Source organism: Spermophilus citellus, assembly GCF_964194105.1.
Source record: "Spermophilus citellus genome assembly, chromosome: 7".
In the NCBI taxonomy this organism is placed as follows: Eukaryota; Metazoa; Chordata; class Mammalia; order Rodentia; family Sciuridae; genus Spermophilus; species Spermophilus citellus.
Window position 1 is genome coordinate 32,314,235 of NC_138188.1, and position 27,172 is coordinate 32,341,406.

General features: G+C 35.0%; 1 protein-coding gene across 10 annotated transcripts in view; it reads left to right on the forward strand.

Moving 5' to 3' along the window:
* Positions 1–27,172, forward strand: part of CEP63 (centrosomal protein 63) — a 57,473-nt gene that overhangs the window by 4,412 nt on the left and 25,889 nt on the right. For 6 of the 10 annotated variants that reach the window (XM_081301880.1, XM_081301882.1, XM_081301877.1 and 3 more), the window contains 4 exons: positions 3,907–3,975; positions 5,083–5,260; positions 21,963–22,058; positions 22,865–22,987. In XM_081301880.1, the coding sequence (XP_081158006.1) occupies positions 3,907–3,975; positions 5,083–5,260; positions 21,963–22,058; positions 22,865–22,987 (466 nt within the window). The remainder of the gene's footprint in view (positions 1–3,906; positions 3,976–5,082; positions 5,261–21,962; positions 22,059–22,864; positions 22,988–27,172) is intronic. The other 4 variants (XM_081301876.1, XM_081301884.1, XM_081301886.1 and 1 more) reach the window with 1 other exon arrangement.

Genomic DNA, 27,172 nt, shown 5'->3' on the forward strand with positions numbered 1-27,172 from the left:
TTAATCTGAAGAAAAGGTAAGTTAGTAAAGTTTTAATTTATTTTTCACTTATATATCTTTTTATATATGTAAGGCCATTTTTATGTACTATTTCTTCATATCTCTTGCCCATTTTTCTGTAGATTTATAGGTAACCACGTTATAATTTCATGTTAGTGGTATAAATTTTTTCCATACATTTTTATAAGCTATTTATATAACTGGGTAATTAATCCTTTGTGATAAAACTTTTAAGTACTGTTATCATTTCTCTTTTAACTTTGCTTATTTTTTTTCCATGTAGAAGTTTATTTTTATGTATTTCTATTTTTGAAACTTAATTCTTTTTTTTTTTTTTGGTGAGAAATTTCTCTGACATCTTAGCTACTATTTTTTCGCACTTCATTTTAAGTAGGAACCTTTCTGGGAAATGGTAGATACTATTGATTGTTCATTGGAGAAGCTATAGTTTATTAGCCATAGTCCTTCTGACATAGCCATAGGTCTTTGTAATTCAAGGAACACCAAGGTAGATAAGGATAGAGCCTCCTTTAAGCTAGGCTATGTCCTTTCTCTTTGTATTCTCATAATTCTAGCCATAGCTTTTTCTTCCTGTGTTCCATTTTTGTAAGTAATTTAATTTTAGACATACTCTGGATGTTTTTTCTGATTTGTAAAATGAAGAGGTTAAATTAGAGGCCTGAAGTGCTTTCTGGTTCCTAAATTCCAGTATGTTAATGAGTTCCAAAGATCTGCTTATTATCAGACATCCTATTTATATCTTGTTTCTCTAAGATTTAAAGTGTTTTTCCTCCTGCCTTGACTTGATTTAAAAAAAAAAAATCTGTATTTCCTTAAAAGCATTCAATTCCAGATTTTACTGATTTATAATAGCCTTCATTCCAAAGGCAAGTTCAAATTAATAAATTCTGCTTGTTTGTATCCTATTCTAACAGCAGGCATAAGTATAGTTGTATCAGTTGTAGTGCAACACAGTTTCTATTTTACTACATCAGCATTTCAGGCTACTAGCAAGGAGTAGCAGATTAGGAAACAGTTTTTACTTACATTTGTATTTAGTATTATGAACACAGAATATATAGTTTTACATAATTCTATATGACATGGCATAGGCAAAGAAGAAATCAGTGTATAGAGTTAATGAGGTTAGATTGGTTAGGAAATCAGCTATGGAAACTTAGATCATAAAGGTCTGCAGAAAATCTGAGTCCTTGTTGTTTACCTGACCCTAAGAATGAGAACCAGTCATGTTTGATGGTGTCTCAAGTAGATGTTGAAGGTATTGACAAGGAAACACATCACACATTAGCAAGTTTATTTTCTTCAGAGGATGTTTTTGGTTCCCTGTTTCCTTTCTTTAGAACAGGGATGTCTTTGTCCATTTCTTAGGCCATTTATTTTCATTTCTGCAGTGGCGGTTTTCCTTATGAGTACTGTTACTTGATTGTACTGCTGCCACCTGGTGATCTTGAGGTGATGTCATGCCTAAGTTTAATTTGATTTCTCACCAAGAAGACACCATTAAAGTAAAAGAAGATATGTTGATGTATTCTAAAATCTGGAATATTGTAAAATATAAAAAGATTGTACATGAGTTGGGACTTGAGAGTCTATTGTCCAGGACTAGAATTCACAGTTTTATCATGCTCAGGTTATTTAACCCTCCAAGCCTCAGTTTCCTCAAAGTAATAGTATCTATCTGAGTAATGTGAGGATTGAGTTAGACAAAGTGTAGAAGGCTGCTAGGATGTGAGCATTCAGTTACTTTAAGCATCTATTATTATTAAGTAATAATGTTATCCATAAAACATATTAATGTATAATATATTGCTAAATATATTACTGTTTAACTGACTTGAGAAAGTATAATTTTAGTAGCAATAAGTTTAATAGCTGTAGTAGCACCTCCCTTAGGAATAACATTTTCCTATTATATATTTACTAAATATCCATGTGTGGTTGTTAGAAGCATGCTCCTTACAGTGAACATTTAATTGGCTTTTAGATTCTCCATGAAGCAGCTGGAAGAAACCTTGAAGATTATTGTTCATGCCTTTCATTTCAATGATGTAAAAACTGAATTCTCATTTCACAAAGCTAGTTGCAGAACTCTGTAATGCCTCGTAGTTCTTTTAGAATAGACCAAGGGGGCATCTGAGTTGCACTGTAATTTGACTCTTACCATAGTTTGAAAGTAGAATAGAACATGGAAACTTTCTCTTTGAGGTTTTTTTTTTTTTTTTTTTTTTTTTTTTTTGTGTGTGTGTGTGTGTGTGTGTGTAATGTTGGTGAAATGTTTAATAAACCAACTAGAAGAAAAAAACTCCCATGTCATATTTGTGTATGAATAGTTAATTTCCTTTGTTAGTACCTTTAGAAATAGATGCAAATAAGGTACAGTGGCTATATTTTCCAATTTTCTCATCCCTTCTGTGTCTCTGGTATACTGGTGCATCCTTCTGCTACTACATTTATCATAGTGGGGAACATTTTTGATTACTTTTTTTGGTCCCATACTGAACTATTAATTCCTTGGGAAGGTCCTTGTCTTTAATTACTATATATAGAGTACTTGGTATAACACTGAATTATTTGTTGAGTAAAGGAATCTACTTCTTGAAGCAGTGTAATTTTTAGGTGAGGCATTAGGACAAAGGGCAGAACTTCCACATCACAGCACTTGGTTGTTGTCTAATGGCTATAATTTAGGGTCGAGGTTTTGAAGGCTTAAGGAAAGAAAATAGCTTCTAAGGAGTAAAAAGTGATTTGACTTTGAACCTTCTAAAGATTTGTGATAAGAGATGAGAAAGGTACAGCACATTAGCACTTCTGAATTTAAGGATCCTTCCTTTTTTGCTCTCAACTATCTTTTTTCTTTTTCTTTTTCTTTCTTTCTTTTTTTTTTTTTTTTTTTTTTTTTTTTGGTACCAGCCATTGAACTCAGTGGCACTCAACCACTGAGCCACATCCCCAGCCCTATTTTGTACTTTATTTAGAGGCAGGGTCTCACTGAATTGCTGAGGCTTGCTTTGAACTCACAATCCTTCTGCCTCAGCCTCCTGAGCTGCTGGGATTACAGGTGTGTGTCACCATGTGGCTTCACCTATCTTTTTCATGTTATGATTTCCCTTTTTACAGCAATCTCTTCTGCCTCCCTTCCCTTTTCTGTAGTCCTCCAGCTAAGGCCTCTAGTTTGCATGAGGTAGGTAGGAAAAGGGAAAGGAGGTCAGCCTTATACCACCATATACTATGTGGAAATGCTACCCTGGACTTGAGCTGCATAATAAAATTAGTTTTCTGCCCTTAACGGACAGTCTAGCAAGGAAAAAGGACATGCAAAACATTTATTTTCAACTTTTCTATAATTTGTAACTCCTGTGGGAAAAAACTGGTAAGGCCAAGAGGAAATGCAAAGGAAGGAGAGCCCCTGAGGTTATTTTCAGGGGAGGTACTCTGGGCCTGTCTTCTCCAGAGTAAGGCTCTCAAAGGTGGACTGGGAGTTTCACCTCAGTGCGTTTCACCTTTTTAGTGATTTTTTTTTTTTTTAAAGAAAAACTATTCTTTTCCTCTGATGCATATGACCCCACTTATTTTATAAGGTGGTTTGTGACAGTGTCCTGCTGGAAAGACTTTCCTCTTATGATTAGAACCTGGCATAGAACAATGAGGGAGAGTATCAACAGCAATTAGGATAAGTTGTTTTTTTTTTTTTAATCAATAGTGTGTTTATTCCTAAAAAATAAAAGCGTGATGTTCTTTGCTTCTACAGTCATCTTAAAAGGTACTGAATTTTCTCATCATGCTGTCAATTCACATTCTTAAGTTGAAGTTGGAATGTTAGAACTTAAAATGATGAATTTTCTCATCACTTTCTTCTTTTGATTTTTTTTTTTTTTGCCTTTCCAGTTGCCAGAACAAAGGGGATTTGGCGATGGAGGCTTTGTTGGAAGGAATACAAAATCGGGGACATGGTGGGTAAGTTTGCTTTTGAACTTGAGCTTCTCACTACAGTTTAGAAAGCATACTAAGCCATACTGTGCCTTGGGTACAAAAGCAAAAGTGTTTTGCACAAGCTAAGCTGATCCATGTCGTGTTCGCAGCATATCTCTTTAGGAGGTTTGTCTCATCTCAGCCATGTGAAGCTAGGCTCTTGCTTTCATTCCAGCAAAAGTAGGAAGTACAGAGGTTTTGGGACCCTAAGATCATATGCTTTTTAAAAAAGCATCAAACACTTAGTGGTTAGAGCTCTCGGTGAACCTTCCTGGAATATCTTTGAATCTAATATATTTATGTCTACTACCTCTGTTTCACCTCTGCAATGTCTGTCATTTCTTGAAATTTGGAAGGATATCAATGAGTTTACAATAATAAGGTAGGTTTCAGTAAGTGTCTAAATAATAAGGTGGGAAGAAATAGTTGAAATAAATCTGGCTCAATGATGAGTTTCTTGAAATAGCTCTTAAACTCATATTATCACTTTCCTGCACAATAGCCTGCTTACTTCAAAAGCTTTTTATTTGGTTAAATGAGAATGTGGATAGACTAGTCTGGGTTCTTCCTGAAAGCTTCCCTAAAATATCACAAAATAGTTGTGGAAGTTTCATTTAACAGCCCAAATTAAAATAGCAATCTTTTGTTTGGCCAAATGATTTAGGCTTTAGGTTGCTTATTAGAAGAAGACAAACTGTTTTATGGAATAAACCATCCTAAAATGAACACTAAAAGCAAAAGCTCAGAAATCCTGTTCTTCTGGTAGTTTGCTTAGTGACATTCTTCTACCTCAGGTAGATTTAATCTGATATATATAATATATATATATATATATATATATATATATATATATATATATAATTTTTTTTTAAAGAGAGAGAGAATTTTAATATTTATTTTTTAGTTTTCAGCAGACACAACATCTTTGTTTGTATGTGGTGCTGAGGATCGAACCCGGGCCGCACGCATGCCAGGCGAGCGGGCTACCGCTTGAGTCACATCCCCAGCCCTCTGTTATACTTTTATATGTGGAAAGAAGGAAAAACACTTGAACGTATGTCTGTGTTCTTAATGTTTTTTTCTTATTTAAAGGGCATTCTTGACATCCTGTGAAGCAGAACTACAAGAGCTCATGAAACAGATTGACATAATGGTGGCTCATAAAAAATCTGAATGGGAGGGGCAGACACATGCTCTAGAAACTTGCTTGGACATCCGTGAACAGGAACTTAAGACTCTCAGGAGTCAGTTGGATATAAAACAAAAAGAGGTAAAACAACTGATTCTCTTATTTTGATAATTTGACTTTGCTTTGTTTATTAAACTAATTGTTTATTTAACTATTTCTTAAAGAAAGCATTTGTGTATCAAGTTAGTTTTTTATTCTAATTCTGATGGTATGTTTTAAAAGAAAAACTCATTGTGAAATTGTATAAGAATATTAATAGTTATTTCAAGGATCATTTTTATCCTGTTTACATTTATACTTAATATGTATATAATTAAGAAAATATAAAAGTATCACATGATCATTGTATAATTGTCATCATTAAAATTATTACATGTTCATATTAACATCACTGAATTGAGTGAAGTTGTTTTGGACTTCATTGTATGGCTAGTTAAAAAAAAAAAAATTAAAGTTGATCCCAGGTTCACTAGTTTGCCTCTTGTAGTCTTAAAAGAAAATTCTTTAAAATATTATGCTTACCTTTAATTTTTTTTTTTTAGCTGTAGGTGGACTCAATACTTTTATTTATTTTTATGTGGTGTTGAAGATTGAACCCAGTGCCTCACATATGCTAGCAAGCGCCCCACTACTGAGCCATGACTCCAGCCCCCCAAAATTATATTTATCTTTTTTGGAAATTAAGAGAAAAGAAGGAAAATAGGAAAACAAAAATTATTTACAGTCCTACTATCTACTGATACTGGTAATTTTGGGGGAAAATTTAATAATATTTGCTGATTTATTTCTCATAATTTAATGGGTACAGTAGGAAGAAGTGCACTGAGTATTGGAAGGAAAATCAGAAGCATTTATAAGTCCAAATATTATCTCTGAGTTTCTGGCATGAATGTCAGTCTCAAAATGACTGAGAGAGTTGTAGGCATGCAGTAATCCCAAGCCCCATTCTGTTGACCTGTGCTAGCTACTATAGGGTCACTACTCGTCAAGGCTGTTGTCAGCTTACTCAGGTACACTTCCATGAATGGCACACATTGAGTTGTGATTTGGGTGATGACACTTACCAAGAGGGGCTAGGGTTGTGGCTCTGTGGTAGAGTGCTTGCCTAGCATGTGTGAGGCACTGGGTTCAATTCTCAGCACCACATATAAATTTTAAAAAAGTCCATTGACAACTAAAAAATATTTTTAAAAAAGTAATTTAGAAATGCTTCATGTAAAATGGAAAGGGCTATGCTTGATAAAAATATTTCATACTTTTCAAGAGAATCTTTAATAGTTGGCTGGCACTTTGGTTCAAAGCAATGCATAAGCAATGCATAAGTTGTGATTATGATTTGTGATTATGAGATTATTAGTCACTCTGAGGCTCAGTTTGAACTTGTTCACCTGGCTTGGTTTGATGGATATTAGTGTCATTGTTTACTGATTTGTAGAGAAGTTAAAGGACTGTATAGATAGATTAGATGGTAAGTGTTTGAAGATTACAAATTTGGCATGGGGACATATTAAGAAATTTAGAATTGCAGCTTTCTGGTCAATTTCCTCATTGATTGGAATGCTTAAAATTGAGTAAATTTCTAGAAGTAATGTACTGTTATCAAATGCTAATAACAATGGACATCTATTCTGTGGAGTTTGTGAAATTGTGTTGTGTTAAAACACTTCTTTCAAATGTATCATAAACTGATTTGAGCAGTACATGATATAAGAACTACAAATTAAAACTTAAGTTTTTGTCATTTCATTTGTTGAAAAGGTACAGGGCTAGGAACAGTCTTATGGTAAAAACTAGTGCTACTCAAATCACAGATCCATGAGATAAAAAGCTTGCATAAAATGTAAATCAGTCCATTGCATCCTTCACGGAGAATTCTAGTTTTACTTTGTAAGAATGTCAGTTGCACTAAGCTGTGTGCTTCATGACAAAGCTGCCTCAAGCTTCTATGGTGGATTGCTGTCCAACCAGCTCCAGCCACCTGCAGAACATACTTAGAAGAACATTTAGTATAGGCAATTGAAAGTGAATGCTTTATGAGTTTTATGATTATGGTGTTGGGATTGGGTTGGTTTTAAAGGATGTTTTTGCTGCTATTTTCTTCTAACTTCCTACAGAACAAATTAAGGAATTTGGAGTTCTGGCTCTGCCACTTTTTAGCTGACTGGTTTTAGACAAGTCATTTAACCTTTTTGAGCCTGTTTTATTGTGTGCAAAATTTGGATTTAATCCTTACATTACAGTATTGTTGTAAAGATTGAGTTATTGTATATGAAATGGCTTTGAAAAATATGAATCATATAAATAAAATGATCAGTTAGGATTGAGGATTGAGGATGTAGCTCAGTGGTAGAATGAATGCTTGCCTAGCACACGTGATACCTGAGTTTGATCTCAAGCATTGTCCCCGTGTACTTGCATGTGCGTACACACACACACACACACACACACACACACAATCTGTTATTTCAGCCTCTTTTCCTATCATCTATGCAAAACTTGACTCCATTTCTTGAAATTCTTCCTCTATCAGCATTTAACTTTTTTCCCCCTCCTCTTTTTCTTTAAGAAATTTAAATACTGTTGAGTGGCCATTATCAATCAGACACTGCTATATAAATAAAATTAAATCTTCACATTTAATGTTTACATTTATAGTAAATTTAAAAAAAAAAAAACTCTTTCTGTAAAGCTCATAAGAGAAAAACAGTAATGTTCTGCCCCACTCTTCTGAACCTAGGATTCTTGCTTCTCTGAGACAGTCATTTTAATGCCTTTAGTTCTTTCTTTTGATATTTTCCTTGTTCCCAAGTAACATTTTATGTTATTCTTTTTTAAAAAAACATTTATTTATTTATGTATCTTTAGTTTTAGGTGGATACATTAGTTTGTTTTTATGTGGTGCCGAGGATGGAACCAAATGCCTCATGCATGCTCCGTGTGCACTCTACCACTGAGCCACCGCTCCAGCCCTATTCTTTTTTTTTTTTTTTTAAAAATATTTATTTCTTAGCTTTAGGTGGACACAATATCTTTCTTTTATTTTTATGTGGTGCTGAGGATCGAACCCAGTGCCTCACACATGCCAGGCAAGAGTGCTACTACTTGAGCGATATCCCCAGCTCCAATTTTATGCTATTCTTCCTTGATTTTTAGTTTTATCTATTTGTCAAATGACTTGCTATTATGAAAGGTGAGGGGTTTGCACTGTTAGATTTTGATACCACCTCTTCATCCTGTCAGGATTTTGTGTCTTAATTTTTTGTTAGATGAGTATTCAGTATTTGCATTATTAAGAAGGTAACTGTTGTTCTCAGCTGAGTCAGATAGTATAACTATAATCAAACTTACCTCTTACACTGTTTTCTTTGCTTTTCTGGGAATTAGTAAATGTCTCATTTCTATTTGCTTTTCTTAAACATACATACCATTGATTCTTGAATTCTCTTACACAAATGTAAGTCTTCTCTCTGTGTTCAGACATATCACATTATCAATCAATTTTCTTTAAGTTTTTCTTCCCTGTGAAGCCCTCTTCCCTTGAGCTTGTCATTCTCAAATGTGGGTAGGTTACTTTTGAGGCTAGCTAAGTAGTTGTCATCTTGGGAACTATGTTCACCATTTTAGAGCTTCTATACACCTCTCTTTTGCTTCATTATATTTTCTGTCATTTGCCATTTTGGTAGGGCATACTTTTGAGATCTAATCTGTCTGAAAATATCTTTATTCACATTTTAGGCCCAATTAAAAGTTTGGTTGGTTATCAAATTCTAGTTTAGTTAGATGTGAATCTTTTAACACTTAACATTTGGTAATGGCAGATTAGGTAATTTGGCCCAGTCTGCCCACTGAGGACAAAAAGGTAAGTTAGATGTAAAACAAACTGTGCTTGAAGTAAAATGCTAACAGGACAGTAAAGAATTACCAGGCCAGGATCTGGGAAGCATGAGAAGCCCAGAGAGGTAATCCCAGTGTTTGGAGCCATTGTTAGCTAAAACTAGAGAGGGCAGCTGAGAGGAAGAAAAACTGAATGGGAGTTTTAGTAGCTTCAAGGGGCTAAAGAAATCGAGCATTTGATGTATCATGGTGGCTCTGAACCCTTCCTTAGTTTAGTTATGGGCCCAAAATGGACCAGATACAGAATAGATCTTTTTGAAAATACCATTCAGCTTCAGACATTTAAATCACTGAAATCAGTTTAAGGTGATCTTAGAGTGCTGTTCTCCCTGGGCATCTCTAAAGTGCTGGGGCTTCCAGGAACCTGGAAGAAGCAAACTCAAATTTTCTCCAAAGAAGAAAACACCATTCTAGGTTTCAACTTAATTCTTCAAATAATTGTGCAAATACAATGCATAGTACACACTCAGAAACTAACTCTAGATGCACAAGGACACAAGACAACAAGAATGACAAACAGTAGAAACAATAGAAAATAGAAACAGACCTATGACAAATCTAGATATTGGCATTATCCTGCTCAGAGTTTATAATAGTAGTGTTACTAAAATTGAGGGTTTCAAGAAAGAATTGAAAACTAAACAAAAAGTGAAATGAGGCCTTAAAGATTGAGATCATGATGAACTGGAAGCTATGACAAGAAGAAAATGTCTGGAATGAAGCACAAAACATAGAAAGTGTATATGAAAGCATAAGAGAAAGAGGATGCTATGAGAAGGTGTAACATAAGTATTTTTGGAATCCTTGAAGGAGAAAGAATAATGAGAATGGGCATAAGTGGTATTTGAAGAGATATTGGCCAATTTTGCCAAAAGTGAATGTTTTGATTGGGTGTGGAATGTTCCCCAAAGTTTCGTGTTTGAAGGCGTGGTTCCCCATACAGCAGTGTTCAGAGATAGGGCTTTCTGGATATGACTGGATCACGAGGACTCTTGGCTTCACCAGTGAATTAATTCATTTTATGAATTAACAATTTGAACGGACTACTGGGAGGTGGTGAGAACTGTGGGCAGATGGAGCATCACTGGAGGCATGCCCTTGGAGGCATACCCTTGGAGGCATACCTCTCGTCCCTGACCCCTTCTTGGCTCTCTCTGTGCTTTGTGGCTACTTTGAGTTGAGCAGCTTTCCTCTGCCAGGCCCTTTTGCCATGAAGGTCTGCCTCACCTCAGGTCCAGAGCACCAAAGCTGGCCAACCATGGACTGAAATTGCTAAAACCGTGAGCCAAAATAAATCTCTTCTCCTTTAAATTGTTTTTCTCATGGTGTATCTCACAGTGATGAAAAGCTGACTAACCCACCACACAAGAAGGCCAAGCATCTTAAGCAAGATAAATAAAAAGAAAGGTTTATTTGTGTTGAAAATTAAAGACAAAGATAAAATCTGAAAAGCAATGAAAGAAAAATGATCTATAAACAATCTGAACAGCTGACTTGTCGGCCAAAACAGTGAAACCTGAACACAATGGAATAATATCAAAAAGGAGAGAAAATGACCTTTCCTCCCTGCGAAATCAGAATTCTATATCCAAAATAAAGATGAAACAGACATTTTCAGAATTTGTCACAAAGCATATATCAGGAGATATTAAAGAATGTTCTTCAGGTAGAAGGAGAATATCCCTTATGGAAGGTCAGAGTTGTAGGAAGAAAGAGAAAACACCAGTAAACATGTGGGTAAATTAAAATGAATATTGACTTTATACAACAGCATTAGACTTTTGAGTTTAAAGTATATGTGGAATTATGGTGGCAGTGATGGCATATTTGATTCAAGTTAGGAACAAATGGAATTTAAGTCTTTCTGTAGTACTTGGATTGCCTGGGAATTGGTAAAACTTCTAATTAACATTCAGATTGTGTTATGGTTCAGACACCAGGTGTACCCCAAAAGCTCCTGTCAATGCAGGAACATTCAGAGGTGAAATGATTCGAGCGTGAGAGCTGCAATCTAATCAGTCTATCTAGTTTGAATGGATTGACTGTAGGCAGGTGTGGCGAGGCTGGAAGAGGTGGTTCACTGGGGGCATGCCCTGCATCCCATCTCCCTCCTCTCTGCTTTCTGAATCCGCCAGGAGCTGGGCAGCTTTCCTCTTCTAGGCCCCTCTGCTGTGATGTGCTGCCTCATCTTGGGCTCAAAGCAGTGGAGTTGGTCATCTATGGACCAGAGACCTCTGAAACCATGAGTCCTAAATAAACTTCCTTTTCTAACTTGGTCTTGTCTGGTGTTTTCTTCACATTGATGAAAAAAGGCTAACTAAAACAACTTGTTATGTGATAAAACCATGGTTTAACTTTGTGTAAACCATTGAAAGTATGTACTATGTAGAGTATATCTTCCAAACTAATAGAAGGAGAAAAATGGAATGATAAAAAGTAATTAGTCTCAAAGAAGGTACATCAGGAGGGAGGAAAGTACACAGCTTATTAAGTACAAATTTAAATGTACTAAGATGATAGATTTAATTCTGAACAGGTCTGCAAAATGTAAATGTTGTAGCTGGCCTTATTAAAAGATAAAATGGGTAAACTGAGTTAAAATAATCACGATTTTTGATAATTATAAAGGCATAAGAAGGTTGGAAGTAAGAGGTAAAATAAAATTATATCCCTTGAAAACACTTGATGTAGAAAGGTGGTGTAGTGATATTCAAATCAGAAAAAAGGATATTTGAAGCAGAAGCAAAGAATATTATTACAGGTGAAGAGAAGCACTTCATAATGACAAATTTTGAAATTTCAGGGTGTGTAATTATTATGGACATTCTTCGTGCCCCGTATCACATCCTTTTTGCTCCTGCTTTTATTTTAGCTGCTGTGTGCAGCTTCCTGTGCATAGCCAGTATTCCACCACACTATGCTTCTCTCTCTGGGTCCTTGGAAGCTGCTCAGGTGAAATCCAGAAGTGTAGGGAAGTTAGTACTGCAGGGCAAGCCAAGGAGTGGAGGCACTGAAATAAGTGGATAAAATCTCCAGCTTTCCATCCCTCAGAGGGACAGTTCTGAAACATTTTGTAAGTATGTATAAATAGTTTTAAAATAAAATTCTTTCTTTTCCTCTGTCCCTCATATGTATACAGAAAGTGTCATAACTACAAGGGGAAATAGATGAAGCTATAATCTTAGTTGGGGATTTTGACATTTTTCTTAGTGACTGATGGAAGAAGAGACAAACATCAGTAAGAATACAGATTTGAGCAGCATGATCAGCAAACTTGACCCAATTTATAGAATATTACACAACAGAACTGCAGAGTACACATTCTTTTCTAACACAAACAGATCTCTTAACAAAATTGACCACATCCTGGGCCGTAAAGTAAATTTCAATGCAATTCAAAGCCTTGAAATCATAGATATGTTCCCTTTGAACATAGCAGAGACAAGTTAGAAAAAGATAACTTGAGAGATCTGTATATATTTGAAAATTAAGACAAAGTTCTGAATAATTCATGGATCAAAGAAGCAGTCACAATGGAAATTAGAAAATACTTTTAATGGAAAGACAATGAAAAACTTGTGGGATGCGGTTGAAATGTCTCAGAGGGAAATTTATACCCATAAAAAGCATATATGAAAAAATAGGGAAGGTTGTGAAAGTCAGGTAATGTTTCATCTAGAGAGATTAGGGAAAGAGCTTGCTAAGACTCTAAAGAATTTAGGAAGAAGGAAATTAAAAACAACAACAATGTTTGAAAATAAAAATTTGGAAATGATGTTCCATGAAAGAATTCCAAAAGAAAACTGAGCATGAGACAAAGTAAACATTGGGCCAATAGCAAGGCTAGAGATCTAGGGACATTTTAAAATCATGAAGGAATCAGTTCATTTGGTTTGGTTGTTTCAATTTTATAAGTACTTAATAACATAGCCTTAAAATATACAAAGTAAAAATGGACAGAATTTAGGGAAAAATTAAATTCGTGGTGATAATCTATAATCTATGATTATAGAAGACTTTAATACAACTCTCAAAAACAGATTTAATCAAGATTAATAAACTTGACCTAATTAGTTTAAATGGAGGATTGTACCTAATTGCTGCCAAGTGCACATTCTTTTCAAGAAAATATTTACCACTACAACCACAAGGCAGTTCACAACATATTTCAAAGAATTGACTTATATTTTTTAACCAAAAAAAAAAAATATCCAAACAACAAAACACAACCAGAAAATTCTCAAATGTTTGATTATTCATGAGTCAAGAAGACATCACAGTGAAAATTAGAAAATAATTTTAGATTGAATGAAAGCCAACTTTCTGTGTATCAAGACTTATGGAGGCTGGGAGTGTATGTAGTTCACTGGTAGAGCATATGCTTAGCATCGCAAAGCCCTGGGTTCAATCTCCAGTTCCAGCAACACAAAAACAAAAGTGTGTGTGTGTATGTATATATGTGTATGTATACACACGTTATATATAGAGAGATTAGAAATATTGAAAAGCAGTGATCTAAAGTTAGAAAAAATTGGCTGGGGATATAACTCAGTGATAGAGCGCTTATGTAGTATGCACAAAGCCCTGTGTTCAGGCTGGGGGTGGGGTGGGGCAGATAGAGAGAGAGAGATAGATATTGGGGAAAAAAATAACAGCAAATAAAGGCCAAGAAAGAAGAAGAAAAGATACAGTGGAGATAGGAATAGAAACTAATGAAATAGAAATGTATAAGAGAGGATGAACAAAAGCCGTGGTTGGTTCTTAGGAAACAATTTAATAAAAGTGATAAACCTGATAAGACTAATGAAGAAAGAAAATGATAACTAATGTTTGCATTTAAAAAGAAAACCCATTATAGATCCTATTTAGTGTAAATGCTATAAGAGGATAATGTGAATGACAATATGCCCCCAATAGAAAATTTAGATGTAATAGAAAAATTCCTAGAAAAGTATAGCACACAAGAAAAGTTGAAACGTGTATGGTATCCCACTTACTAAATCTGTCATTGAAAACTCTGATGGAGAAAATTTTCAGTCCCAATTGGCTTCAGTGGTGAATTCTACTAGACATTATAAGGAGTAAGTAACACTAGTTGTTATGGTTTAGATGTGAGGTGTCCTTCAAAAGCTCATGTCTGAGAAAGAAAATGCAAGAAAATTTAGAGGTAAAATGCTTGGGTTAAAAGTTCTTTAACATAATCAGCGCATTAATCCTCTGATAGGTATTAAATTGGTGATAACTTTTGGCAGTACAGTGTGGCTAGAAGAAGTGAGCCATTGGGGCGTGCCTTTTGGGAATATATTTTGTGAGCTGAGAATAGATTTTGTAAGCTGAAGTCTCTCTCTACTTCTTGGTGGCCGAGTTCTGAGCTGCTTTCCTCCTCATGCCCTTCCACCATGATGTTCTTCATCTCCTTGGGTCTAGAGCTTGAGTGTTGACTGGCTGTGGATTGAGACCTCTGAAGTAAGTGTGAGCCTTAAATAAGCATTTACTCCTCTAAATATTGTTCTTGTCAGATCTTTTGGTTGCAGCAGTGAAAAAAGCTGACGGAGACACCGGTTGTATAAAAATTTTTTCAGAGAGCAGAAAAAAGGAAAGATTTTCCTAACTCCTTTTATAAAACAGCATAATCTTGGTTTTAAAACCTAATAAGGACATAACAGGAGAAGAAAATTATGGGCCAATTTCATATGAACGTGGGTTTAAAACTGAAAGAAAATATTAGCAAACTTAATGTAGCGATATATGAGAAGGGTATCATATCATGATCAAGTTAGGTTTGGCCTAGAAATTCAAGGTTGGTTTATCATTTGTAATCAGTATAACTCAGCAAACTATAACTGAAACTTCCTTAATCTGATAAAAGATTATAAAAGAAACATGTAGCAAGTAACTATAAAATATCAAAAGCTTTACTTCAGAGATTGTATATGAATCAAGGATGCCCAGTATCACTACTTTGTTTTTCCATCATTGTAATTAGTGGAGGTTTAGACAGTGCAGTAAAGCCAGAAAAAATAAATAAAAACTGTAAGGATTAGGGAGGAAGAGATGCCATTGTTATAATTAGTACCTGACTTATTTATATACATAGAAAATCCAAAGAATCTACAAACTTTTAGAATAAATGAATATAGCAGATTGCTTAATTCAAGGTTACTCTATAAAAATTAATCAAATTCTCTTTATCAGCAAAAAGCAGTTAGAAAGATGTTTAAAAAGATATCATTGATAAGAGTAATGTAACAGAAAAAGCACCAAATATAGTAAATCTGAGAGATAAAAGTCATTTAGAAGTTTGGCACTGTGGCATCTGCCTGTAATCCCAGAAGCTGGGAGGCTGAGGCAGGAGGACCACAAGTTCAAAGCCAGCCTTAGCAAAAGCAAGGCACTAAGCAACTCAGTGAGACCATGTCTATAAATAAAATACAAAATAGGGCTGGGGATGTGGCTCAGTGGTTGAGTGCTCCTGAGTTCAATCCTGGTCAATGCCCCCCCCGCCAAAAAAAAAGTCATAAAGAAAGCTCTAAATTTTGGGGAGAAGCTAAAGCTGAAATAAATGAAAGGACTAGAGTATATTCTTGAACTCAGTATTTTAAAGGTATTGGTTTTTACCAAAATTGATATATAGAGATATTTAGTTGTTATTCTAATCAAATTCCAATGTATTTTTAAATGAAAACTGACAAGGGTAATTCCAAAATGTGTATAGAAGTAACCAAGACATTTTGATGAGGAATTAAGTTGGAAGACTTAGTATGAGACAGTATGATTATTTAGATGAATATTTAAAATATTTAGTGCATTATCCTAATAGTAGGGTTCATTTTGACATTCATAAATGCATGTAACATAGTTTTCTCCATTTCAGTCCCCAGTAGTACCCCTTTCCCTCTCCTCCTTCCCCCTCCCCCCTTTTCCTTTACTCTATTGGTCTTCCTTCTTTATATTTATTTTGAATTAATGCATTATAGTTTTATTTAAAGTTAGAATGTATTGTGGTATATTCATGATATGTACCTAGTATAATTTGGTCAACTTTATTCCCTAGTTCTTCCCCCTTTTCTCCACCCCCTCATTGATCTCCTGCTTCTACTCTACTGATCTCCCTTTTGTTTTCACGAGATCTAAGTTCCTTTTTTCTCTTTAGCTTTCACTTTTGAGAAAAACCCTTGACTTTCTGAGTCTGGTTTACTTTACTTAGCATAATGCTCTCCAGTTCCATTCATTTACCAGCAAATGACATAATTTCATTCTTCTTTATGCCTGTGTAGAACTCCATTGTGTATACACAATATGTACCACAGTTTCCTTATTCATTCAGCCTTATTCACCTAGGCTGATTCTATATCTTGGCTATTGTGAGTTGTGCTACTATAAACATTGGTATGCATGTATGCTTATTTTAGTTCTTCTGGATAAATACTAAGGAGTGGGTTTGAGATCAGTCTGGGTAACTTAGCAAGACTCAAACTGGCTCATATGGTGGTTTCTTTCTAGTATAATCTTGTGTTATTATTGCAAGGATAGAAAAACACACAGTTTGACAGAATAGGGTTCCATAATAGACTTCACATGTGAACATTTGATTAATGACAATACTGAAGGGTAGTAGGGCTTCTTTTCCATAAATGGCACAACAATAGTAAAATGGGGTAAAAAAGAAAGATTTTTTTACTTTTACTTTGTATCATACACCAAATTCAGTTGTAGATGGATTATAGATTTTAATATGAAATGCTTAAAAATATTCTAGAAGATGATTTTAGAAAATATGTTAGAAATATGTGATAAGGGGATAGGGAAAAGATTTCTTAAACAATAATTGTATAGGAAAAGGTTAATGGTTTGATTTTGGACTATGTTAAAATCAGGAACCTTTTTACAATGCATAGCAACAAAGAATAGATAAAGTTATTATTATTATTTTTTTGTGTGTGGTACTGGGGATGAAACCAAGGGTACCTTGAGCTACATCTCCAGTCCTTTTGAAATTATTTTTTATTTTGAGACAGGGTCTTGCTAAGTTACTCAGACTGATCTCAAACTTGTGATCCTCAAGCTTCAGCCTCCCTAGTGACTGGAATTCCAGGCATGCGCCAAGGTGCCCAGCTAACGCAGCTAAAACTTCTTTAGTTTAATAAGAGGTTAACTGCATGGCAGAATAGGAAAAAAAATTTTCATAGCCATTTCATAAAGGAAGATATTGAAATGGTTAATAAGCATGTAAAAAAGTGCTCCATTTCACTGGTTATGAGAAAAATGCAAATTAAAACTGCAAGATGCCACTAGATATTCACCAGAATGACTAAAAGTTAAAAAACTATGAATAGTGAGTTATCATAAGAACATGAAGTAGCTGGAATTTACATTATTGGTGGTAATGTAAATTAGTACAATCCCTTTTGAAAACTGCCAGTTATCTACTGAAGTTACACTACAATGTGGCAGTTCCACTCCTAATACAAATATGTGGTACTTCTGTTCCTAACAGCACTATTCTTAGTAACTTGAAGCTGAATATAGCTCACATGTCCATGAATGATAAAAAAGACTTTTTAAGTTATGTATCCATACAGTAGAAGACAATATAGCATTGAAAAAGAATGAGCTTTTGCTCCAGGCAGCAGTATGGATGACTTTTAAAAACATCATGTTTCGTGAAAGCACCAGCCCCGGAGAACATACCATATGTATGGAATCATTATTCTGTGTGTATGATGGCATCATTTATATAAAGTAAAAAAAGAGACAAAGCAAAACTGACTGAGAATATTTTTTTTTTTTTTTTTTTAAAGAGAGAGTGAGAGAGGAGAGAGAGTGAGAGAGAGAGAGAGAGAACTTTTAATATTTATTTTTTTAGTTCTCGGCGGACACAACATCTTTGTTTGTATGTGGTGCTGAGGATCGAACCCGGGCCGCACGCATGCGAGGCGAGCGCGCTACCGCTTGAGCCACATCCCCAGCCCCCTGACTGAGAATATTCAAAGTCAGAGTAGTGGTTACCTGTGGAGAAAGAGGCAGTAACTATTGCAGAGGAGGAGGCAGTCTGCTTGGAATGGTGGCCATGATTGAGAGGATTATTCTCTGCTGTACTTTTCTGTGTATTTATTTTCTTTCAGTTAAAGTTTATTTAAAAATAAACCAGTAGCCAGTTCCTATTTGAGTGGTTGAAAACATGCATTTTCCCCCTCCATTTGGGCATGGAAAAGTTTGGAAATTACTAGTAGCAATGGTAACTTCTGAGAATTACATGATTTATCATGCTTCCTTTCCCCCTTACCTACTAAAATTCTTGCCAATTTTTGCATTTATCTTTTTATATTTATACAAAGTATGTTTGTCCTTGTTTACTTAGTTTATTGTTTTTTATATTAATAAATTTTATAATTTTTTTAACTTCTTTTACTCTAGAAAGTAGTAAAAACAGAGTAGTGTGAAGGACTAGAAGTTCTGTGACTATCTTGGTCATGTTATCTTCATTAACAGTTGATATTCTCACTTCTGTTATTGATCAATGATTTAGTGTTACATTATAATTAATAAGACAATGAACTGGAAATTGAAGGTCTCATTTTTTCCTTTTCAGTGTCGATATGATTTTCTGGAAGAGGGGAGCAAATTCTACATGTTGCTTTTGGTGTGTTTTTTCAGAATAAGTTTTCCAGATTTTACACACACACACACACACACACACACACACACACACACACACACATTCTCTCTGTCTCTCTCATACTCTCTAGTACGGTTTTGGGATGGATTTGCTATTAACTGTAACTGTACAGTGTATTGAAAAGAGATTTCAGTTGGAGTTGGAGGGTTTGTTCTGGCATTTTAGTTTGCACTCATTGGTTAGTATCTTTGTATTTTTTCTCCGAGTTTCTTTAGACTTTGTCACTCTGTCATCTGCATTTCCTTATTTATTAGGATAGTTACCTGGAGATTCTCTATTGCTGTTTTGTCTTGAAAATATTTTGTCTTTCTGCCTCTCTTTATTTGATAGGTAGGCTATATGTAATTTGGGTATTTATTTAACCTGTTAGTGGCGGATGAAGAGATCCAATTGCTAAGAGGTCAGAGAAACTGAGATTGAACTAGAACCTCTTCTGTGCTCTTCAGGGATTCCACATGTCACATTATGCCGAGAATCTGAGGAAGGAGAGACTCTCAAGGCCAGGCTTCTTCAAATGGGTTGTGAGGTCATGCCAGCAAACCTTTCTCTTTGGGATCTGAGTTCTCTTGGGACATAGATGAAGAGCCAAATAAAAGAGATTGTAAAATATTGTAGAGTGGAAAGTGATGGGTTATTTGTTTTTTTTTTTTTTTTTTTTTTTTTTTTTATCCCTTCGCCTTTGATTTTAAAAACCTTGGTCAAAGAATTTTTGCTGGGTTTGAGGATTCCATGGTCAGTTAATAGGTCTTATAAAATCATTCAAAGCTTGGAAGGTTCTGTAGGCCTGTCCTATCTTAAATGTGACAGAGGGCCAAAGGGTCATAGCTATTGAAAGTCTAAGGAAGTTTGTGTGTGTGTGTGTGTGTGTGTGTGTGTGTGTGGTTTTTTTGGTGGTGAGTTATGTGTTTTAGTAGATAGATACCACAGGTCTACTATAATGGTAATCTGATTCTTTTTTTTCTTCTGTTCTAAAAAATCTTGTACGTCTCTACTGATCATTGTACTTACCTCTTGTTCCTTCACTTGCTAATTTTGTATCCTCAAGCAGATATGGACTAGGAAATATGAATAATTAAGGCTTTTCAATTTGTGTTGAACAGATGAATGCTTACTATTTCTATGAGTATTAATATAGAAAGGTTATTGTACTTTGCATTTTTCTAAACACTCTGTGGGTACTTGATTCTAAATAACTGGCTTATGTAAATTATATTTTATGAGATCTTTACAATTTGATAGACATAAAATGCCCAATGGCATTTTTAAAATATTTAAAAAAATTATTAGCACATATTGTTTATACATATTAATGGGTTTCGTTGTGACATTTCGTTGTGAATATGATGTGCTTTGATTGTATCCATTGATTTTTAAAATTTTCTTTTAGGTTTTGTAGGAATCATTTTTCTTATGTTATTACTCTATTGAAAGCTTAGTAATTTCCTAAATTTGATTTGTAAAAGTTTATTTATATACTAAAAGTTTAAAGCCCTTTGATTAGTATATAAGAGTGAATTTAACTTACTCTTTTAATTTTGTTACTTGGATTTTTTAAAATGTGGAAGTTTTACATTTTTACACAGTCATATCCATCATTTTAAAATGACTTTTATATTTGCTTTAAGCTAGAAAATTTCCTCTTATCCAGAAATTTGGTAAATATTCACTTAGTAGTTTTTTCTTCCATTTTTATTGAGTACATTTAATATTCTTTAGTTTGAATTTTAGAATACTTTCTCAAGTTCAAAAAAATACTAGGATTTTTTTTTTATTGAAATTGTATTAACTTCTTAGTCTTATAAATTTATTTTTAGTTTTTTGTTTGTTTGTTTGTTTGGTTTTGAATTACTATTCTGTATTTTGATTGAGATTACTATCTCCAGGCCCCTGTTCTCCAGCTCCTTTTGTCTGTAACTGAAATTCTAATTGGTTGTCAAGAGAAGTACTGCTGGATACACCATAGTGAATCTCCACATCATGTACATACACAAGACTGGGATCCTAATTAGAATATGATGTATTCATGTTTGTATAGATAGGTCAAAATTGACTCTACTGTCATGTGTCACTAAAAAGAACAAAAACAACAACAAAATAAATCAACTAATCTAACTTATTTACTAATAAAGCTGAGGAAAAAGTCATGTTATCATCTCCATAGATGCTGAAAGGATATTTATTAAAATCTTTGATCTGTTTTTGATTAGATTCTCTTCATTAAATAGGACCTGATAGAAATTTTAAAAGGTTGGGGGGGGGGCACGGAGAGAAGTACAGCTGGATACTTACATAGGTGAGGTCTGGGCAGGAAATAATCAGGTATCAAATCATTGGTAATTGAGTTAGGATGACTTCCTTTGGTTAGTGAAACCATTTTCTATAAAGTTGGGTGAATTTATAAAGCAAGTACAATTCTCCTGCTGTCTTTCTTTCTGACATTATTAATCTGCACTTGGATTTATAGAAGTTATTCTTGAAGTCTTATAGATTTTTTAAAAATTTATTTATTTAGTTGTAGTTGGACATAATACGTTTATTTTATTTATTTATCTTTATGTGGTGCTGAGGATTGAACTCAGGGCCTTGCATGTATGAGGCAAGTGCTCTACCGCTGAGCCATAACCCCAGACCCTTAGACTTTTTTAATGTAAAGCATTCTTGGTTTCTAAAATTTAAAAAGCTTTATATTTTTAAAATTGTTTTCATCAGTGTTTTTTTTTTTTTTAAGAGAGAGTGTGTGTGAGAGAGAGAGGGAGAGAGAGAGAATTTTTTAATATTTATTTTTTAGTTTTCAGCGGACACAACATCTTTGTTTGTATGTGGTGCTGAGGATCGAACCCGGGCCGCACGCATGCCAGGCGAGCGTGCTACCGCTTGAGCCACATCCCCAGCCCCTTGTTTTCATCAGTTTTTCTTATGAAAAAGATTGGGAAGAATAAATCAAACAGACAATGTGAATTTTAATTTAAACCTGGAAATTCTAGAACAGTTGTTTGTTCTCCATTTTTGGGGGAGTGTGCTATGAATTATTGAATATAGCTAGATATTTGAAAATATATACAATATATATAAACATACATGGAGCTTATGTACGTTCTATACATTTGAAACTTGTTTAAAAGTAAGTACAAAGGTTATTTCCTACTTTTATGTTCAGGGCTATTGTTTCAAGGCTAATAATAAAAAGTACTATCATCTGTCTCCTTTTAGGTTGGATTGTTGAAGCAGCAGTTAGAAGACCATGAAAAAATCAAGCAAGAGATGGCCATGGATTACAAGCAAGAGTTAAAGAAACTACACGAAGAAGTGAGATTTTAGTTCTAATATATGTTGTTTAGTTGTCTCTTTAGTCCTTGAGAATTTTGTTAATGAGAGTCAGTTTCTACCGTAAAATTGAAAATACCTATTCCATGGGAGGTACAGGGCTAGAGATCTATTTCCTTGTTCTTAAATCCAGGCAAAAAATCCTGCCTGATTATTTGTTCAATATTGCCTAGAACAAGAATTATAAAATACTTTTCTTGTTTGAATATATGAAGATAATAGAATATTTTTATATAATTGTGTGAAATATTACAAAAAATTTTAATATTTTGATTTTTTGAGTTAAGTCACTTGATAGATTTTAAATAATGGAGGATCAAAAGCAGAATTTTAGGAATAAGAAAATTCTATCCATTAATTCAATTTTACTTAGATTTGGGAAAAACTGCTTTTATTTTGGTTTAATTATTCCTGATTATCAGTGCCCCACAGCATTTTGGCTTGAGAACCATAGACCTAGAGAAAAGAAAAATAATTTTTATTTACTGTTTTTATGGTGGAAGTGGGTGGTAGGGTCTTTAAGTGCAAGCTTAATGTTATAAAACCTAATCTTTTCTTTAAAATTATTTTTCTCTTATTTTTCTATTTTTATTAGAGTTTATTTTTCATATGTAAGTTTCAGTTTTGTATTTCAATTGCAAATCGAATATGTTCTCAGTCTATTTTCAGTAGTATTGGTTAGCACTGCTCTTGCTTTCATAATACCAATTTGTGGCCTTGCCACTGTAGACTAATTCTTAAATTTTAAATAAATTTGAATAAATAATTTTAAATAACTGTGTCTACAGTTAGGCAGACTGAAAAGAAGCTATGAGAAGCTGCAGAAAAAACAAATAAGGGAATTCAGAGGAAATACCAAAAATCACAGGGAAGATCGGACTGAGATTGAAAGGTTAACTGGAAAAATAGAGGTACGTAATAATCACAATAGTGACTTCAGCCTTCATGTAGGAAAATGCTGTTTCTAATGGTGCTGTTTCCTGAAACCAATTTTCTGCCATCTCCAGGACTGCCACTGAGCTATTTCAATGGTGGGAGGGTGAGCCACTCTACCTCCTATCATCACCTGGTTCCCTGTGGTTAATGGGGTTACTGGTGATCAGTAATTCTCAACAGTGCAGTAGTACCCTTACAGGGCTTTTGGAATGTATAGAGACATTTTTTTGTTTGGTTGTCAAAATGATGGAGCATGAAACTAGCATTTAAGCAACAGGGACCAGAGATCGCAACCATGTCTGAGACTATGTCCTAGAAAGGAGTATTGTACCCAGTATCTCCAGTGGTCCTCCATTAGCAGCGTCCTTGTCTCACTTACTGTATCTCAAGCTGGTAGAGAAGGGGCTTAGTAAATACTGAAAGTCCGTTTTTTGTTGTTGTTGTTTTTCTGCATAGTGCTCTGTATATCAGATTGTTTAGATTTTGTTTTTACTGAGTAATTCCATGGCTAATGTGTTTGTTGGCTCCAGAGGACCTAAGAGGAGGTGGTGAGTCAACACTGCTGAGAATGGAAGGAGCAGCACAAGTCTGCCCCTCTTTGTACATCTGTCTTCCCATTAGTTCTTCACTGTACCTAAGAATCACTCAGTCTTTCAGGCTTTCTAAAATTCCCTTCTAGGAGTATGGCACAGGATCTAGGGATCTGCATTTTGTCCAGCTTCCCTAGCTGATTCTAATTTTAGAACAGTTCAACACAAATATTGCTGTCCCCCAGCCCTTTTCATTGATACTTTCTCCCCCCAATTCCTATATCCTTTTTGTTCCTCGTTGCTACTTCTGACCTTTCTGTTCTTTTTCTACCTCCGAAACCCCACTTTTAACGTTCATGTCATCAACCCATAACACCCACCAGTGTACGTATAATATAACCTAAGTGACCAGCTCCTGAGTCTAGGTTACATATCAGGCTCATAGATTTCAGCTCCCAGTGCATTATTTTTCTCCCTAACATTATTACTCTTATCATAGCTCTTGAGGATTTCACTGTCTACAAGGATGATGCTTCTAATACCATGATCTTGGGTTTCTTGGCATCCTATTCTTTCTTTCTTGTTTCCTTTTTTTGTAACTGGGGATTGAACCCAGTATCTGTCTATCTCTCTCTCTCTCTCTCTCTCTCTCTCTCTCTTTTTTTTTTTTCCAGACAGGGTCTCATTAAGTTGCTAAAGGTCTCTTTTAAGTTGCTGAGGCTGGCCTTGAACTTGTGACCCTCCTGCTTCAACCTTCCAAGTTTCTTAGATTCTAAGTGTTCGCCATTGCTCCCAGCCTTCATACATATATTGATATCTTCCTTGTCTCATTCATTTTTTCCTTTTGTCATTCCTTGTCTTTACCAGTGTTTGCAATCTCTTTAGAATATCATTTTTAGCCACCATCTCTATCCTTTCAACTCATTTCCTTTAATCCTTTGATACTTAATAATCATTACCCATTCCTTAAAATGATTGAATTATGGTATATTTCACTGCTCTGTGTCTACTGTGCTCTCACTTAAGAGTCCTTATCCAGTGTGAAGTTCATGGTTGTATTCCTTATATTCCCCTTCATCTTCTATGACCCTCTCTCACTTCATTCCTTTTGCCTGTCAAAACTACAGCTCTAGTTAATTCTGCCTTTCTGCCCACTCTGCCTGCCACAAGTGGCTGAACATAACCATGCTGGAGGACCTTATTTTAAATTCATAGTCATTGACCTCAAATGACTCCTACCATTACCTGGAATCATACTGTATTTCCTCTTTCTCTCCCAAGTTTCCACAGTGACTCTTTCATACTTCTTTTCTCTTTCGTCTTTCCACACTTGTTCCCATGTCCTCACCTTCAAGTGATAGCTTCCTTTCTGTTCAGACTTCTAATACTGTGTCTACCCACCTACTTGTGTCAGTGCCCAGGTGCCCTGCCTTCCCTCCCTACTGGAGGAACTGGCTGTGCCTTCCCTCTCCTCCACCCAAGACATCCTCTAGCAATTTTCCTTCTCTCTTCTGAATCTGCCTTATTGGATCTTTTCCACGAGCATTCAGATTTCTCTCAAATAACCTCTCTTGACCCTTCCCCCCCTCCTCTGTCTCATCTTTCTTTTTCATTTTACAGCTAAATCACTTCAGGCACCTAATCTTGTCTCCAGTTTTTTCTCCCACTTTTTCTTTCTTTTTTTTGGAGGCGGGGGGTATTTTAAAGTTATATTCCAAATATGTATATGTTAAAATACACCCTACTGTCATGTATATATTAAAAGAACAAATAAAAAATAATAATCTGCCAACTTTCTTGCACATACCCAGTAAAGCTTTTTTCTCCTCGTGTTTTAGAAGCTATTTGCATGGAGGTCACCAGTAGCCTCCACATTCCTAAAGCCTATGGCCACTCCTCAGCATCCTTATTATCTTTGCAGCATTAGACTCAGCTGGTCTTTCCCTCTTCCTCAAAACACTTTCTTGACTTGGCTTTGAGAAACATCACATTTTCTTCTGTATGTCACACTCATCTTCTGACACACTCATCTGTCTGTCTGTCTATATCTATGTTCACTCCCCTGGTGGTTTCCTTCAGTCTTATAGTTTTAACATTGTGTATGTTGACAATTCCCAAATACCTGGCTGTGATCTCTCCTCGTTGTTACAGAGTAACATTAAACTACCTGTTTTACATATCTACTACAATGTCTAGAACTGTGTCAATCTTAGCATGTCCAAAGTAAAGGTCTTGACTTTTTTCTTCATCTCCCCAACACCATTTGCCATTTCAGGTGATGGTAGCTCCATTTCTCAGTTTCCCAGTTCTTTCTCTTGTAGCTTCCTTGACCTTTCTTTTCTCAGCACAATAACCAGAGTGATTCTATTGTAGTGAAAGTCAAATCATGTCCTATACAAAAACCTTCGAGTAGCTTCTCTTAAAAGCCAGTTATAATTCTGTACATGCCTCATTTCTTGTTAATTCTCTGATCTTGTATGCTACTTTCTCTTTCAGTCATTCCTTTCCAACCATACCAGCCTCCTTAAACAAATCAGGATGTTCCCACTTCAAGGCTGTTCCCTCTGCCTGGAATAGTACAGCTTCCTCTTCATGGCCCTAGATGTTTACTTAAATATTATTTACTCTGTTTGGCTAGCCCCTTTAAAAAATTACAACCCCCATCTCTGAACATTTTATGCTCTGTTTTCTCCAAAAACCAAATTGCCATATAATGTACTGTATGATGAATATGTTATATGTTGCCCTTCAATTGAGTTGGCTAGGATTTTGTTTATTAAACATTGTATCTCCAGCACCCACATGAGTACTGGTATGTATAATAGAATGATTGTGTGGATATAAAAAATCTGATTATCAATAATTATCCTAAGGAGTATGAGATGTCTAGAGTTGAGGTCCTAAAGGACCCTCATAGAAGGGACCCTGATAGTTTTTTTTCCCCTTTGATGTACCCCATTTAATAAAGATTGGATTTATTTTTTTTGATCTTGCAATCTGGAGTTGCTGCTGATCCATCATTAATTTTGAACTCTTCAGTTTTGGGTTATAAATAAAATTTTAGTCAGAATTCCCATGTTATTCAAGATCTTCTGTTGAGGTAATAAAAATTTGTCTATTAAGGATATTGTGTTATCTGAATCTACTTGGTTCCTAAGACTTAAATACTGAGAAGGATTGGGCTACCAATGGACTTACCCATAAATGTACTTGAATCTGTTCAGTTCCTGGGTCTGGAAATCAAGAATTTGAATAAGGAGGGTGTATGTAGTCATATTTTGAAATTTTAGTTATCTTAGTATCAGTCTTCTGAAAAATCACTAGAAAATGATAACAACCCTTAGGTGGCAGCAAATCTGTGAAGATGGTTATGGACCCTCTGTTCAGCATCTGTGTTTCATACTTTTCACCATTAGGGTGTTAAATTTAGAAAGACAGATATCCAAAGGCACAGTATGAGAGGAATTCAGTATTGCTCTGCAGTTCTGTCAGCTAAGTGAGTAATGGGGCTCCTGCTGTGGAGAAAGGTGCAAGTGTATCCAGGGAAGTGGGGAAAAATTAAAGCAAAAGTGAATCTGGGAAGTAGTGACAGCAAGGGGAAGCACTTAAAAGTTAAGTACCTTAATTGGC